The sequence below is a fragment of the Entelurus aequoreus genome, linkage group LG27 (assembly GCF_033978785.1).
Source record: "Entelurus aequoreus isolate RoL-2023_Sb linkage group LG27, RoL_Eaeq_v1.1, whole genome shotgun sequence".
Lineage (NCBI taxonomy): Eukaryota > Metazoa > Chordata > Actinopteri > Syngnathiformes > Syngnathidae > Entelurus > Entelurus aequoreus.
Genome location: NC_084757.1, coordinates 27,041,233 through 27,059,711, shown reverse-complemented (window position 1 = coordinate 27,059,711; position 18,479 = coordinate 27,041,233). Strand labels below are relative to the sequence as shown.

Below are 18,479 nucleotides of genomic sequence, written 5' to 3'. Positions count from 1 at the left end.
CTCGGGGAATGTTGCTGAGGATCTGTCACTCAAAATGCCCAAACATCACCTCCTCCTCCTCCTCCCACTCCCACTCCACTCAGACACATACCCTAAGCATGGCGGGTGTGCGTCTTAGCGCCTGGCAACCAGGAGCGGCGGGCTTAAGCCACACTGCGAGACAGTTGCCCAGGCTCCGGCTGCCGTGTCCGCGGCCCTGCCCTCGGGGAGCGGGGCCAGAAGAGCTCTCGGCAGGCCATGGCTCCAGGCGGCGGGGGGGAATCACATATCCCGGTGGGAGAGGCTGAGCCACCACGCCGAGGAATTATCTGCGGAATTATCCCTAAGTCTGCTCAACCGGAGCGGGACAAAGCCAGAGCCGCCCCCCATAAAGCAGCGGGACAATTGTCCACTGGCTGGCACCGAAACATCTTGGCTCTGTCACGTCATCATCCTGGGGCGGCAAGACTACTTTCTGCACTTCTTTTTTGGCTTTATTGTCACCTCAACTCACTGCCAGCAGCTCTTTCTGCTATGTAACGGTCATTCTTTGTCAGAATACACATCTTTTACATCTGAATGAAATGATTGAACGCTCTTAATGTTTGGAAGAATCCACCGCAAAACACACAAGTCAAACATCATGTGAATCAGGGGTGTCCAAAGTGCGGCACGGGGGCCATTTGCACCCCGTAACTCAGTTTTTTATTAGTGCATATTAGTGTTGTCCCGTTACCAAAATGTATTTCGAAACTTTTCGGTACTTTTCGATACTTTTCTAAATAAAGGGGACCACAAAAAATTGTATTATTGGCTTTATTTTAACAAAAAATCTTAGGGTACTTTAAACATATGTTTATTATTGCAAGTTTGTCCTTAAATAAAATAGTGAACATACAAGACAACTTTTCTTTTATTACCAAGTAAGCAAACAAAGGCTCCTAATTAGTCTGCTGACATATGCAGTAACATATTGTGTCATTTATCATTCTATTATTTTGTCAACATTATTAAAGACAAGTGGTAGAAACTTCATTATTAATCTACTTGTTCATTTACTGTTAATATCTGCTTACTTTCTCTTTTCACATGTTCTATCGACACTTCTGTTAAAATGTAATAATCACTTATTCTTCTGTTGTTTGATACTTTACATTCGTTTTGGATGATATCACAAATTTGGGTATCAATCCGATACCAAGTCATTACAGGATCATACATTGGTCATATTCAAAGTCCTCATGTGTCCAGGGACATATTTCCTGAGTTTATAAACATAAAAAAATATATAGACATAATCATAGTAGTATCGACTAGATACGCTCCTGTACTTGGTATCATTACAGTGGATGTTGGGTGTAGATCCACCAATGGTGTTTGTTTACATTTTGACGCCGGTGAGCTACGGTGTGTAGTGAAGCATGTTTAGCTATTCCTCGTCCTGCAGGGATGATACTTGTAAGAAACGTACTTTATTTGTCGCCATGGAGGCGAGGATTAGGGATTTAGAAGTAGCTACAACACTGCAGACTGCGGATGGACTTTAGCCGCCAGCAAACTAGCCATGTCTTAAAGCACCTCTTCCTGAGGGTGTTTCAGTGTTATAACTTCACCTTTATCGTCAGTTTTTAAGCCAAAATGCGTCCGTTCTACCTTTTCTGTCTACACACTGTGTCTGCGTGTAAATACTCTGTGATTGTGCGCTGCCGAACATGCTCCTCTGCTCGTAAACCAGCAATGTCACGACGTGACAACGACAAGGGTGGGTGTGGCGAACCGGTACTATTCGGAGGCGGTATAGTACCGAATATGATTCATTAGTATCGCGGAACTATACTAATACCGGTATACTGTACAACCCTAGTCCATAAAGAGGTCAATTTGTGTCTTTATTACAAAACCTATTTTTAACCCTAAATTTATGTAACTGAATTTTTTTGCCTTTGAACTTTGTGAGGTGATTTTTATTTATTTTTTTACATGAAATGATGCTGACAATTTCCTTGACAAAATATGTGTGAGCAAAATTAGTATGTTTAAAAACGCAGTTTGTTAAAATTAGGGATGTCCGATAATGGCATTTTTGCCGATATCCGATAATGTCCAACTCTTAATTACCGAAACCGATATCAACCGATACCGATATATACAGTCGTTGAATTAACACATTATTATGCCTAATTTGGACAACCAGGTATGGTGAAGATAAGGTCCTTTTTTTAAAAATGTATAAAATAAAATAAGATAAATAAATTAAAAACATTTTCTTAAATAAAAAAGAAAGTAAAACAATATAAAAACAGTTACATAGAAACTAGTAATTGATGAAAATGAGTATAATTACCTGTTAAAGGTTAGTATTATTAGTGGACCAGCAGCACGCACAATCATGTGTGCTTACGGACTGTATCCCTTGCAGACTGTATTGATATATATTGATATATAATGTAGGAACCAGAATATTAATAACAAAAAGAAACAACCCTTTTGTGTGAATGAGTGTAAATGGGGGAGGGAGGTTTTTTGGGTTGGTGCACTAATCGTAAGTGTATCTTGTGTTTTTTATGTTGATTTAATAAATAAATTTAAAAAAAAACGATACCGATCATTTAAAAAAACGATACCGATAATTTCCGATATTACATTTTAAAGCATTTATCGGACATCTCTAGTTAAAATACAATGTTTTGAATATCCATCCATCCATCCATTTCGAATATCAGTGTAAAAAATGAGTGTATAAATTTCAGTGTGAAAAAATTAGTGCAGAAAAATTGAGCGCTTCAAAACTCAAGACCCACTCCTGGGAAATTAAGACTTGGCTGATTGTGAGACAGGATCAATTGCTTCAATCTTAATTTAGCGGAAGTGAGTCTTGAGTTTCGAAACAACGAATATTTCTGCACTGAATTTTGAAAGCCTGTATTTTAACAAACTGAATTTTTAAACCAAGATTTTGCCAACCAAATTTTATTAAATGAAAAAAAAATCAGTTGAAAATAATCAAACTCAGTGGCAAAAAAACCACCATTCGTGTATAAAGACACAATTTAACCTTCATGGCCAGCGACACATTCTCCACCGCTGCTATTCAACTGCCGGCTCGGGGGCCAAATCCAGCCGGAGAAATACACCATACCGTCCCCCGAGTTCGTACTCAATACTCGCCATTTTGATACAGTTGTTGCATTGTGCAGGTGTTTCTAATATAGTGACAAAGCGACATCCGATACGGACAGACATTCCTCTGACTCTTGCTAGGATGTGCGGTTGTCGGGGGAAACGGTGAAGCCCATCCTGAGGGGGCTCAGTCGAGAGGGTCAGCGCTTGACCCGTGTGCGGTCTGGCCCGCAGACCTCGGCGGTATGCACTTCAATATGGCCGACACGCCGCGTGCCGACATTCCTGTGGCCGCTGGACAAGAATCAGTCAATGGAGGACATACTTGGAATATTTCTGGGTTTCCGTGAAACTGCCACGCAACGTCCTTAATGCGACTCTAATGCATGGTACCAGCTTGCAGTTCCATTGACAACAAAAACAGGTACAAATGGTCTGCTGGGTTCCATGCAGATAACGTAAACCACTGCTGGTCGCTCATCGGTCGACAAGATTGTTTTGAATTTTTTAGAAATTACCAAAATAAAGGCTTGTACTTCACAGTCTACGCCAGGGGTGTCAAACCTGGTTTTATTCGGCCCGCATGATGAGATTTCTAAGTATTAAAATGAACTGCTTTTTTTTGGAACGAAAGAAACTGCTGTTCTAAATGTGTCCACTGGATGTCACAATAGAAATTCTGTTAGGCAAGCAAACGGTTTACAGTATACCGGGGCCGAGCAAGGGGTACACAGTAAAGGGGGACTGTGGCTCCTCCTCCTCGACCCACATGAAACTTAGAACTTGCCGTTTTATGTCTTCTGCTTCGAAAACATCGTCATTTGGCACCCTCGTTGCCCCAAAATGTCTCTGTCAAACACAAGAAAAGTGAACTTAATCCTTTTAAATACTTTTTACCTTCGTTTCTTAAGGTTTGTTGAGTTAGCACTGGATTGATACGTGGACACGACAAACGAGATATTAGATACTTTGAAGAGTGTGTTTTTTGTTCAATCCCAGAAAGACTGTGACTAAGGCCATATCTACACTAAGTCGTTTAACCCCTTAAAGGAATAATTATTTAGCATAATCCCCGTTTCAGCCACACTAAACCAGCGTTTAAGGTCGCCCTCCTTGGACAAATTTTTACACGGGTAAGTCAGCCGTGTAATTCTTGAATCTCCGGCAGTTAGCTTTGTATGGACTCATTGATCGTTCACAAAGTGAGTTCACAGAGGAAGTGACGCCAGAAAGACCACGCCCACACAGGAAGTGAGATCCGAACCAGCTTCATAATAAAGCGGTTTCGTAACTCGGAGCTAACCACTGGAAATATGGAGGCGAGTCATCCAGACATGCTCGTGTTTCTCCTTCCTCTACATGTACAGACGCTTGTGGAAATCACACATGAATACCTCAAGAGAAAGCGATTGCAGCTATTTGGGATACAACACTTCTCAGACGGCAAGAGAACTTTCCAATGTCCGGCCGGGTCAGCTGTGTTTCTACTTAGGGAAAAACTTTGTCCATTTGTCGAAGGAGAGACAACGAGAATGCGAGCTCCCGTGGATGTGATAAAAAAAGGTAGCGTGTGCTTTGTATTACCTGGCCGTCGAGGAAAACGGCGAATGCATTTGGACTGTCAAAGCAGGCTGTATCAGTGACTGTCCGCCATGTATGTCGCAGACTCAACGTCTAGGTCCAGAGTATACGAAGTCACCAAAAACGAATGGACAATGAAGGTGAAGGCAAAAGAGTGAGGAGTGTCCTGACCAGATATCTAGATCCCTAGTTTGATTGACGTAAATGTTCTTTATCACATTGTTTACGTGTCTAATAAAGATTTGATTAATTTATGATGGCTCAGGTAGGGATGATACTCTAAACCGGTTTTCCCGGTTGTTCGATAAGAAAAGAACCGAGTCTTCGGACTCGAATCCCTTTGTGAGAACCGGTACCCGTTATCGAGACCACTATAGTAAAGAAAAATAGTTGGTTCTTTATTCTAATCCCTCGGAACAAATCCCGTCCCGACCAGAAATGCTCCGTGGGACGTCACAAGAAATCAGTCACGTAGCTCAGTCATTAGGCGCAGATGGCGAAAGCAGGAAAAAAATGGACGGGAAAAGTGCTCCAAGGTGTAATAAAGTTAAAAACAAAAGGTATAATCCAATGAATAACTTTACTGAGAGATTTTAGCAGGGTAAAACACATGACCAACACTTTTACCACCAACCGGAAACATAGCAACCAGGCTAGCAACGCACCTCCTTTACGGCAGCTGTCGCAACGTTCTTAAAGCAACCGCAGCACATACATATATATACAACACATCTCCCTTTTTTAACTTTTGTTTTTCTTTCCTTGTAAACAAAACAAAATCACACTGTATATGTGTTGTCCGTCTAATTATAAATAATGCAGACGAGGCGTGTTGGCTGAGTTCTTGACGTTTACTTTCACGGGTGGCGACATGCAACAACACTTTTCGGGGCTACCGCGCATGCTCGTCACTCCCGTTGCATGCTGGGTAGTGTAGTTGTTATATTCCCTAGCTCATAACATCTTTCCCCCTATAAAGAAATAATGTTAACGCAATAAAGTGTATTTCTTATTTTAGCTTTAACTTTTTATTTTTTTAGCATTGTAACCACATTTGCAAACAACTTTTCTATTCATAGAATTTTCTTTCAATAAAGAAATAAAGTGCAAAAAGGTCAAAGCATCATAACAAACAGTTATGTCAAATAGCAGCAGAAGTGCACTTTTTGGAGAGCTGTATTATTTTAAGTTTTGTGCCCAAGGGACTGATTTTATTTAACACTATATTATTATTTATACACCTATAGTGATCACAGAGACAGCTTGTTTTTGTTTTAACTTATATATTTGTTTTTCTGAAAAATCCCACTTAATATACTTTGGGTAACAACAGTCAATATTTATTTTTTTTATTTTATTTTTTTAGGGGGGTAACAGTCAATATTTATTTATTTTTTAGATTAAATTGTTTTCTTATATAATAAAAGTGAGCTTTTGTTAAACCAAATATTGTGTGGTTTTTTTCCATATACAACAACCTATCTGGACTCGATAAGAGAATCGATAAGGAATCGGTTCGATAAGAGGATTCGATAATAGACTCGAACTCGATCATTTCTTATCAAACATCATCCCTAGGCTCAGGTGTGATTCACTATAATAGGGTCCCACAGCAAACAGGATTCCAGTTAATTGAAACACCACAACACTGGATATTGTTCAGATAAGTTACATTTAAGAACTTGCACACAAAGCAACACTGGAGGTGACTATGACGTGAGCATTTTCCACACATGCGTACTAGGTCGTGTTGCGCCTGCGGACATAGGGGGGCGGGGGTCTTAAACAGTGGCATTGTGGTATGGCGTAGTGGGTAGAGCGGCCGTGCCAGAAACCTGAGGGTTGCAGGTCCGCTCCCCGCCTCTTGAAATCCAAATCGCTGCCGTTGTGTCCTTGGGCAGGACACTTCACCCTTGCCCCCGGTGCCGCTCACACTGGTGAATGAATGATGAATGAATGATAGGTGGTGGTCGGAGGGGCCGCAGGCGCAAACTGGCAGCCTCGCTTCCGTCAGTCTACCCCAGGGCAGCTGTGGCTACAAATGTAGCTTACCACCACCAGGTGTGAATGAATGAAGGGTTCCCACTTCTCTGTGAGCGCTTTGAATATCTAATAATAGAAAAAGCGCGATATAAAATCTAATCCATTATTATTATTATTATTATTATTGTTGTGTGTGGACACGGATAAGGTTAGGTGTTATTTACCCTGGATAACCTTATCCGGCTTAGTGTAAACAGGGCCTTAAAGTTTAATCCTGGCTTTGTAGATACACTGAGACCTTCTCTAAGCTCATGGTGTTTTTGAAACTGCACCAATTTCCTCAGAATTTTCAACAAACTTGAAGTGTTTTTTGTCCAGAGGATTATTTGTGATTTGTATGTTTTTTTAAATGTGCTCGTTCTTAACCTATTGTTACTATAACAATCTACAAGGTTAAGGTTGCTTCTCTTTCTTCCCCTCCATTTTTCTGCATTCTTTCGTATCTCAAGTTATCATTACGTATATGTATTGTTGCATTTGAACAATTGTATTGTTGATAATAAAGGTAAAGTACTGGTATTGTTTATTATCAATAGCACTATTTCTATTGGTATTCATATTGCTCCATTTTTAGTGTAATAATGCTCATTGTCATTTCTGTATTTTTTTTATTTTTTTTTTAATTTTCGCTAACTGCTTATTTGCTATTACTTTTACCATCATATTTGTACATGTCGTATTTGCTGATGTTGCTCTGTTGTTGTTGTTGTTGTTGTTGTTGTTGTGTTTGCTGTTGTTGTTTTTGTCTCTCTGTCTAATCCCCCCCTTGTCCCCACAATTCCCCCCTCTGTCTTCCTTTTTCTCTCTTTCTATCCCCTCCTGCTCCGTCCCGGCTGCACCAAATGATAATATAAATACATTTAATAAAGTCAAAATACAAGTAAGGCAACACGAGAAGTATCCTACACTTCTCTTTTGTAAAGTAAATCTGAACAGCCGATATGGGCATCTACATCTGCTATATGATTTGCCCGAGAAGCTGGGCAGGACAAAAAAAAAAAAAAAAAAAAAAAAAAAAAAATGTGCTCGTTCTATTTTTGGCCAAAGTAAAACAAAGAAAACAACCTGGAGTAGTCTTTATTTTTAAGTTATCATGCCATGATTTTACCATTCCGGCCCACTTGGGAACAGATTTTCCTCCATGCGGCCCCTGAGCTAAAATGAGTTTGACACCCCTGGTCTACGCTTTAAATCTACACACACATTCTTGCATCACACGAGAGCGAGACTAGACTGGTCCGGTCTAGTGGACAGAAACGGATCTTGTTTCTGGATCAGGTGAGGCAGGATGCTTTGTCAGATGTGAGGGTCAAGTGCATTGCCAGTCATGTGACCAGTCCTAGCCAACCGCTCAGCAACATCTGGTAGACGTGGTGAGAAAGCCTCATTTTGCCAGGAGGACACTGGACAGTGCGTGGTGGGGTTGGGGGGGCCGGGGGGGGGGACTGGTACTAGCCAGAGAGCGGTGGTGTGTTAGATGTGGCGACGTGAAATCTCTTAGGCGGAGCTTTGGCAGCGGGCCTCCTGCTAATTGGTCAGGTTAGATATTTCACGGTCGGCCGGGTTGTCGTCCCATAGCGCCACACACGGGCCGCTTTCAGAGCAGCTTTCCAGATGTCGCCAGCACCCCTGGTGCTCGCTGTCGGCCAAAGTCGGGACGCAGCAGACCCCGGACATATGTCCTATACGGCACCTTAGAAAAAGATGCTCCCCTTATATATGCCTCAAATAAACTCTCCTAAAAACATCCTTTCAAAGTTGCTCAACTGCAAAAAAATAGTTTCAGTTTCAGTTTATTCCGAACATGCATGCGATACAATGTAATGCATCACATGTTTCCAGTTGTTTCATTACAGCACGTCCGAAAAGGAGTAGGAAGAAGCTGAGCTTATTTAAACCTACACCTTTTCATACCATAGCAATTCTATCCCAGTTCCTTGTTCTCTGTAACAGAACAGTGAATAAATAAATAATAAATAAATAATATACCATAGTAAGTAAACAAATATTAAATACATTATCTGCCCCGCGGGATGAGATTGCTAAGTATAAAAATTAACCTGAAATTTTGGAATGAAATAAGCTGCTGTTTCTAAATGTGTCCACTGGATGTCGCAATAGCAATTCTTTGCATCTTTGTAGATGATGCTACATATGTATAAAATAAACCACATGATGTTAGCGCATCAGTCGAGGAAAATGATAAAACTACATAAATAACATACTGTAATTTATCTTGATGGATTGAAAATTAACACCAATGAGTTGACTGATGAACATTATCACATAATTTATTCAGAAAATATAAATAACGACAAATAAAGATAGAATTAACCGCAACATGTAAGTGCAAAAAAAAAACCCTACAACATTATGATTTGTACATTTTCAGAATGTGCTTGTTCTATTTGTAAAGAAAGATCTGAAGTTGTCTTTATTTTTAAGTTATCGTGCCGTGATTTTACCAGTCCGGCCCACTTGAGAGTAGATATTTCTAAAGATAGTGAAGGACTACGGTCTTTATTTTTCATTTTCATCACACAAAACGTTACTTCACATTCAGACATGTCATACTTACAGTAATAAAGTCATACAACTGACAAAAAGCTGGCTGTTTTTAAGGACCTACTGCAAAAATGCCAGTCAAAGATCCTTCATGTAACAGGAAAACTACCGTTTTAAAGGACCAAAAGCACCAGTCAAAGATCCTCTGTACAACAGGATGGCTTTGCTATTTTTAGGAATCTGCTACAAAATGCTAATCACAGATCCTCTGTGTGACAGGAGGGCTCTACTGTTTATAAGGACCTACTGTAAAAACGCCAGTCAAAGATCCTCTATGTGACAGGAAAATTGTGCTGTTAAAAAAGGACCTACTGCAAAAATGCCAGTCAAAAATCCTCTATTTGACAGGAACGCTGTGCTGTTAAATAATGACCTACCGCAAAAACACTAGTCAAAGATCTTCTATATGACAGGAACACAGCTGTTTTTAGGAACCTACTCTAAAAATGCAAGTCAAAGATCTTCTATATGACAGGAACACAGCTGTTTTTAGGAACCTACTCTAAAAATACAAGTCAAAGATCCTCTATGACAGTAACACTGCAGTTTTTAAGGAATTTTGGCAAAAATGAAAGTCAAAGATCCAATATGACAGGAACACTGCTGTTTTTAGGAACCTACTCTAAAAATGCAAGTCAAAGATCCTCTATGACAGGAAAACTGCTGTTTTTAAGGACTTTTAGCAAAAATGAAAGTCAAAGAGCCTATGACAGGAACACTGCTGTTTTAGGAACCTACTCTAAAAATGCAAGTCAAAGATCCTCTATGACAGGAACACTGCTGTTTTTAAGGAATTTTGGCAAAAATGCAAGTCAAAGATCCAATATGACAGGAACACTGCTGTTTTTAGGAACCTACTCTAAAAATGCAAGTCAAAGATCCTCTATGACAGGAAAACTGCTGTTTTTAAGGACTTTTAGCAAAAATGAAAGTCAAAGAGCCTATGACAGGAACACTGTTGTTTTAGGAACCTACTCTAAAAATGCAAGTCAAAGATCCTCTATGACAGGAACACTGCTGTTTTTAAGGAATTTTGGCAAAAATGCAAGTCAAAGATCCAATATGACAGGAACACTGCTGTTTTTAGGAACCTACTCTAAAAATGCAAGTCAAAGATCCTCTATGACAGGAAAACTGCTGTTTTTAAGGACTTTTAGCAAAAATGAAAGTCAAAGAGCCTATGACAGGAACACTGCTGTTTTAGGAACCTACTCTAAAAATGCAAGTCAAAGATCCTCTATGACAGGAACACTGCTGTTTTTAAGGAATTTTGGCAAAAATGCAAGTCAAAGATCCAATATGACAGGAACACTGCTGTTTTTAGGAACCTACTCTAAAAATGCAAGTCAAAGATCCTCTATGACAGGAAAACTGCTGTTTTTAAGGACTTTTAGCAAAAATGAAAGTCAAAGAGCCTATGACAGGAACACTGCTGTTTTAGGAACCTACTCTAAAAATGCAAGTCAAAGATCCTCTATGACAGGAACACTGCTGTTTTTAGGAACCTACTCTAAAAACGCAAGTCAAAAATTCTATATGACAGGAACACTGCTGTTTTTAGGAACTTACTCCAAAAACACAAGTCAAAGATCCTATATGACAGGAACACTGCTGTTTTTAGGAACCTACTCTAAACATGCAGGTCAAATATTCTCTATGACAGGAACACTGCTGTTTTAGGGACCTTTAGCAAAAATGCAAGTCAAAGATCCTACATGACAGGAACACTGCTGTTTTTAGGAACCTACTCTAAAAATGCAAGTCAAAGATTCTCTATGACAGGAACACTGCTGTTTTTAATGACTTTTAGCAAAAATGCAAGTCAAAGATCCTATGACAGGAACACTGCTGTTTTTAGGAACCTACTCTAAAAATGCAAGTCAAAGATCCGCTATGACAGGAACACTGCTGTTTTTAGGAACCTACTCTAAAAACGCAAGTCAAAAATTATATATGACAGGAACACTGCAGTTTTTAGGAACTTACTCCAAAAACACAAGTCAAAGATCCTATATGACAGGAACACTGCTGTTTTTCTGAACCTACTCTAAAAATGCAAGTCAAATATTCTCTATGACAGGAACACTGCTGTTTTAGGGACTTTTGGCAAAAATGCAAGTCAAAGATCCTATATGACAGGAACACTACTGTTTTTAGGAACCTACTCTAAAAACGCAAGTCAAAGATCCTCTATATGTCAGGAAAACTGCTGTTTTTAATGACCTTAAGCAAAAATGCAAGTCAAAGATCCTCTATGACAGGAACACTGCTGTTTTTAGGAACCTACTCTAAAAACGCAAGTCAAAGATCATATATATGTCAGGAAAACTGCTGTTTTTAATGATCTTAAGCAAAAATGCAAGTCAAAGATCCTCTATGACAGGAACACTGCTGTTTTTAGGAACTTACTCTAAAAACACAAGTCAAAGATCCTATATGACAGGAACACTGCTGTTTTTAGGAACCTACTCTAAAAATGCAAGTCAAATATCCTCTATGACAGGAACACTGCTGTTTTTAAGGACCTTTGGCAAAAATGCAAGTCAAAGATCATACATGACAGGAACACTGCTGTTTTTAAGGCCCTTTAGCAAAAATGCAAGTCAATGATCCTATATGACAGCAACACTGCTGTTTTTAGGAACCTACTCTAAAAACGCAAGTCAAAGATCCTCTATATGACAGGAAAACTGCTGTTTTTAAGGACATTTAGCAAAAATGCAAGTCAAAGATCCTCTATGACAGGAACACTGCTGTTTTTAGGAACCTACTCTAAAAACACAAGTCAAAGATCCTCTATATGACAGGAAAACTGCTGTTTTTAAGGACATTTAGCAAAAATGCAAGTCAAAGATCCTCTATGACAGGAACACTGCTGTTTTAAGGAACCTACTCTAAAACGCAAGTCAAAGATCCTATATAACAGGAACATTGCTGTTTTTAGAAACCTACTCTAAAAACGCAAGTCAAAGATCCTCTATGACAGGAACACTGCTGTTTTTAGGAACCTACTTTAAAAACGCAAGACAAAGATCCTATATAAAAGGAACACTGCTGTTTTTAAGCACCTTTGGCAAAAACGCAAGTCAAAGATCCTATATGACAGGAACACTGCTGTTTTTAAGGACCTTTAGCAAAAATGCAAGTCAAAGATCCTCTATATAACAGGAGCATGCAGCGGTTTCTGGTCGATTACGGCTGTTTTTAAAAGTTTGCTGTAGACTTCAGGCACCTTGTCCCAGTCCTCTAGCTTACAGATCAAGGTGACAGTGGGGGGAAGGGGTAGGGGGGGTTTTAAGCCTCACACGTGCACAAAAAACACCTTCACACACACACACACACGCACGTACACACACACACACACACAAACACACAGGCAGACACATTGTCAAAATGTGTTAAAATTGTGAGGTCCACTGGCCTGCTCGCTGCAAGCTGGGGCCAACATATGGTGAAGAGGTGCACCCACCACCATCACACCACACACTGTCAAACATTACAAAGACAACACAATCCAATTTTCTAGCATTTACCTTATTTTGAAAAGCAAAAAGCCTCAAGGTGCTCGTGTGCATATCGACTCAAAGGATTCCACCAAGTAAAACAATAAATGGCACGTTAAGAGTAGTACATGCATGAAAGTGTTAATCAGGCAACATCTGTCATTTGGCCGGTTTACTTGTGCCATCACTTTATGACACAACACTACATTACTGCAACTTTGCTGACTCTTCAGGAAAAATATCAGTAAAAATGCCAAACTTGACACTGACAGTTTGGTTATGTCCGGGGTTTTCTCTGTGTTTGTGTTTTATTTCCTGTCAGCGCTCTTATTTTGGTTCCTTTTCCTGCACGTCTCCCTGAGCGCTTGTTTCCCTCACCTGTCCCTGATTGGTAGACTGGCACACCTAGTGGCAATTGCCAATCAGGCTACTATTTATACCTGCCTCACCCTCCAGTCAGTGCTGGAGTATTGTTAGCTGTTTCCTGGTTCCTGTTTTCTGTATTCTCTGTTTCCAGTTTGCCTGTTTCCTGATTCCTGTTTTCCTGCATTTCCTTTGGGATATTAAAGTCATGTTTTCCTGCATCACGCCCGCCATCTCTGCATCTTGGGGTTTGTCACCAACACTTCCTGACAAAAAAATCCTATAATAAACAAGCGCTATGTTGTTTTTAAGGACATGCTTCGAAAACACTCGTCAATGATCCATTATATGACAGGAGTGCTCTGCAAAAAGCGCTAGCAAAAGAAACTCGGTTCCATAATGGCGGTCTGGTCGTTAGCAAAAGGTGCAATAATGTGCAAAAAAACGTCTTGTAGGTTTGCTGCAATAATTATGATAACATTTTGTTGTGGATTGTGTGTCTAATTTTTGAATGCATTACTTAGTTATCATTTTGTTTATTTACAATACAGTGGTGCCTCAACTAAAGAGCGCTCCAATTTAAGAGGGTTTCGAGATAAAAGCTGTCTCACGGATAATTGTTATGCTTGTTGGCATAGCAAATGTCAGAGTAAACCCCGTAAGATCCGACCAAAACATCTGTACTTACTCGCTAGCGTTAACTCATAGCTAAAGCTCAACATAACTTTGTTTTCCGCAGTGTTCCTGTCATAGAGGATCTTTGACTTGTATTCTTAGAGTAGGTTCCTAAAAACAGCAGTGTTCCTGTCATAGAGGATATTTGAAGAAAGTGAGTGTGAAGCACAGTGCTGAGAAGAAGTGGACAATATTCATTGAATTAAAGGACAAAATCATCAGAAACACGACTTGGCGAAGCAATTCGGGTGTATGACTTGCTAGTCTGCAGCATACTGAAGCAGATGAAGTCCAACACCAGCCAAGAATGGCAAAATAATCTCAACGGGAGACATTTATCCATGAAAATTTGCAAAAGCTGCTGATAGTGTGTTTTTGCAGAGAAGCAGCTAATAAGAGATAACCCTAGAAGTCCACTCTCCTTGGTAAATGTTGAACGTTATTACTATATTACTTCATTAAAATACTGTAGTTGTTAGTAGTACATTCTGTTGTATTGTTATTACACAGTATTTTGTTATCTAAAAGTGTGTTTTTTTTCTTTTTATAAAGGCACATTACGTGTTAAAATTGTGCAGTTTTTTGGCTTGGCACCAATTAAATTCCTTAAAATGGGAGACGTCAAATTGAGATACAAGTGTTTAGAGTTAAGAGCTCCGTCACAGAACGAACTAAGCATGTAAGTTGAGGTACTACTACAGTAAACAGAATTTTTCAAAATTACATTGTTGTCCGTTCTACTTGATTGTCTCAAAATTTCGTGAAAATAAAAAAGACAATGTTTTTTCAACAATAATTTGTATGTTTTCCATTTTTCATTCCGGTTCGGGCAGCTTTTAAGGCAACCAATCTGGTACTATGATAGGTTCAATTGTAAACAATACCCATATATGACAGCAGTGCTCTGCTGTTTTCGGAATCCACTGCAAAAACACTCATCAGAGAAGCTCTAGACCAGGGGTCGGCAACCCAAAATGTTGAAAGAGCCATATTGGACCAAAACATACAAAAAAGTAATCTGTCTGGAGCCTCAAAAAATTAAAAGACTTACATAAGTCTTATAATGATGGCAACACATGATGTAAGTGTCTAATTAGCTATATTAGCCTACTAACAAAATGACTATGTGTCGCAAGCTGACGCAAATCTTCGTTGACAGAAATGTTGAAATGTAATATTTATTCTACATATTTTTAAAACATTCTAAAACTATAGTAACACTTCTCAAAGTGTGAGATAACTTCTGGAAATGACTGGCTTAGAATGGCCAAAGGTATCGATGTGTGTGTCCAAATTAAAGGAAACGGCAGGCTGTCTTCTTCTAATGGAAGCTGGGTAACGTTTGCTGTGGTCTGGATCAACATGGCACACAAACAAATGCAAAGAAATGCAGCCAATTTAACATACAGATCATGTGTCATGACACATGGAAACATTAACTAAAGAGGACATAAGTAAAGGAAATTGAATGAGCTCAAATATACCTACAAACGAGGCATAATGATGCAATTTGTACATACAGCTAGCCTAAATAGCATGTTAGCATCGATTAGCTTGCAGTCATGCAGTGACCAAATATGCCTGATTAGCACTCCAACAAGTCAATGACATCAACAAAGCTCACTTTTGTGCATTCACGCACAGCATAAAACGTTTGGTGGACAAAACGAGACAAAGCAGGAGTGGCATAAAACACGTCTTTCTGTGGCAGCGTCAGAGAAAGTTGTACATGTAAACAAACTGTTGAGTCACAGTCCACACAACTACGGTGAGTTCAAGGGCCGCTGAAATTAGTGGGACAAAACGGCGCTCGCCAAATACTCTCATCAGTGAAGCATAAACACAAAACATATTAAGCAGTGGGCCTTCCGCCCGAATGCAGCTGAGATAGGCTCCAGCACCCCCCGCGACCCCGAATGGGATAAGCGGTAGAAAATGGATGGATGGATGTTTATAAACTGAGGAAATATGTCCCTGGACACATGAGGACTTTGAATATGATCAATGTATGATTCTGTAACTACTTGGTATCGGATTCATACCCAAATGTGTGGTATCATCCAAAACAAATGTAAAGTATCAAACAACAGAAGAATAAGTGATTATTACATTTGAAAAGAAGTGTAGATAGAACATGTTAAAAGAGAAAGTAAGCAGATATTAACAGTAAATGAACAAGTAGATTAATAATACATTTTTACAGTATGTCCCTCGTAATGTTGACAAAATAATAGAATGATAAATGACATGAGATGTCATGCAAGTGCAAGCCACTGTGACACTATTTTTCTTTATTTAAATGTTTTATTTTTATTTTATAAATGGCTGTAATGATAATGTCAATGAGGGAGATTTACTCATTGCTATGTTGGAATTGTTATTAATATTGATACTGTCATTTTTGTTTGACTACTTTTGGATTGTTTTGTGTCACGTTTGTGTGTCCTCTCAATTGCTCTGTTGATTGCTATTCTGAGTGTTGCTGGGTCGGGTTTGGTTTTGGAATTGGAATTATATTATTGCGTATTATTTTGTTGTATTGATTAATAAAAAAATAAAAAACAAGTGGACTATAATCAATTTTTACAGTTTGTCCCTCATAATTTTGACAAAATAATAGAATGGAAAATTACACAATATGTTACTGCATATGTCAGCAGACTAATTAGCAATCTTTGTTTGCTTACTTACTACTAAAAGACAAGTTGTCTTGTATGTTCACTATTTTATTTAAGGACAAAATTGCAATAAGAAACATATGTTTAATGTACCCTAAGATTTTTTGTTAAAATAAAGCCAATAATGACATTTTTTGTGGTCCCCTTTATTTAGAAAAGTACCAAAAAGTATCAAAATAATTTAATAATACCGGTACCAAAATATTGGTATCGGGACAACACTAGGTTGCAGTGGTGTAGAACTGCACTAATACATGCAAAACACAATAGTGAATATTCTCGTTCAAAAACGTTAGCCCCAATCAAACTGAGCATTATCATCTTTATAAAGGCACAATAAACGTGTAAATAAGCCAATGCGTAATAACAAAATGTAATAACTATGCAAAGCTAATTTACTTTCACTAATATAGTGAAAGTGCAGCATTTGAAAGCGTTTCAAGTGTCTATAATACCCCCAAAATGTGTACGATTTACTAAAAAGTGAGCACTTACTCTGCATAGTGTCTCTTGCAGTACAGTCGCTGGTCCCGCACGAAGCACGAGTGCCGCAGCGCGTCCCCGCACGCCGCACAGCGAGCACACGCTTCGTGCCAGAGGCCGTTGGTGGTGACCTGGAGCAGGAACCTGTTTGTGATGGGCCTGTGGCAGCCCGCACAAACGGGCCTGTGCTGCATGTCTACACAAAGAAAGCCAGGAAATGCACCACATGTTTGTTTACAATAATACATTATAAAAAATTTTAAAAAATCCAGTACAACAACTATTTCAATTCATGTGGAAAAAGTGTCCGTACCTTTTTTTTTTTTTAAATGTGAGTCTTCCTCTTTAGAGCATCTCCAGCTGGTGCAAAGCTGCTGCTTCTTCTCCTTCTCCAACTTTCTTATCCCCTCTTTGGACTTTCCATCAATTAGCCTGACAACGGGACAAGCAGAGAGATAGAAAGAGAGAAAGAGAGAGAGAGAGAGAGAGAGAGAGAGAGAGAGAGAGAGAGAGAGAGAGAGAGAGAGAGAGAGAGAGAGAGAGAGAGAGAGAGAGAGAGACTTGCTCCATGTGAAGATACAATTACCTTTCTTTACCAGAGCACCACCCCCACGCCTGGCACGGCTGGCGCTCTCCGGTGGTCAACAGTGGAACTACACATAACAATTGGCCTGTCATTCAAAAAGATGGCAAAAAAAAAAAATAGTGATTTTTATTTTATTTTATTTAATACAATTACTCTATGAATAAAATCTGATTCCTTTTCAAATGTGGCCTGAATAAACTATTTACAAATGAATGCTATTCAAACCGTCCTCCATAATTTCAGATATAATTACAAGTTGTTTTTTTTCCGGGGGGGGAATTGTTATAAAATCTTCAACTTTACAATTCAAGAGTCTTTTGTCCCCGCCCTCCCAAAGTCATCTTGACATGGCCGACAAAGTGGGGAGAGAGGGCAGCTATTTACACGTGAGGGCGGGAGGTGGGGGCGGGGGGAGGGCATGGGTCATGTGATCTGATGCGGCGCCTCCAGCATCTCCATGAGGAAGGTGTCTATGGGCGTGTCCCCGATCAGCTTGAAGAAGAACAGGTGTTCCAAGCACTTGAGGCCGATGGAGCGCAGGGCGGGCAGTCGGAGCAGGAGCTTGGCGAACCTGACCCACACAATATACTAAGTAAATACAGTATTGCTTATTTTACAAAAAATGTGCGCCAGTGTTGTGGTCTTCTATTATACCTGCCCGGTTGGTCTGGATATTTCTGTTTGGTGTAGGACTCCAATGAGGCGTAGACCTTTTCTCTCAGTCCCTCCACCTCCATTGGGTTTGACAGACCTTTGGCATCTGATAGAATCAATTGGAAGCAGGAGTTAACTGGAGAACCAAACTTTAACACTCATACTGTATCAAACAACTTTGTATACACCATGACTTTGATAATGAAATAGGGCCCGATCTAATAAGATCCAGCTAACAAGTGCTAAAAC

The 18,479-nt window shown here is 39.5% G+C and overlaps 2 protein-coding genes across 3 annotated transcripts in view; both read right to left on the bottom strand.

The window, feature by feature from the left end:
* The window catches only part of LOC133644742 (LIM homeobox transcription factor 1-alpha-like), a 36,962-nt gene extending 19,778 nt beyond the window's left edge, over positions 1 to 17,184 (bottom strand). The window contains exon 1 of the mRNA XM_062039459.1: positions 17,003 to 17,184. Coding sequence (XP_061895443.1) covers positions 17,003 to 17,184 — 182 coding nt within the window. The remainder of the gene's footprint in view (positions 1 to 17,002) is intronic.
* A 547-nt stretch (positions 17,185 to 17,731) lies between these two features.
* Positions 17,732 to 18,479, bottom strand: part of LOC133644514 (retinoic acid receptor RXR-gamma-B-like) — a 141,881-nt gene continuing 141,133 nt past the window's right edge. For both annotated transcript variants that reach the window (XM_062039046.1, XM_062039047.1), the window contains 2 exons: positions 18,231 to 18,336; positions 17,732 to 18,147 (listed from right to left, as the gene is read on the bottom strand). In XM_062039046.1, the coding sequence (XP_061895030.1) occupies positions 18,000 to 18,147; positions 18,231 to 18,336 (254 nt within the window). In that variant the 3' untranslated portion in view covers positions 17,732 to 17,999. The remainder of the gene's footprint in view (positions 18,148 to 18,230; positions 18,337 to 18,479) is intronic.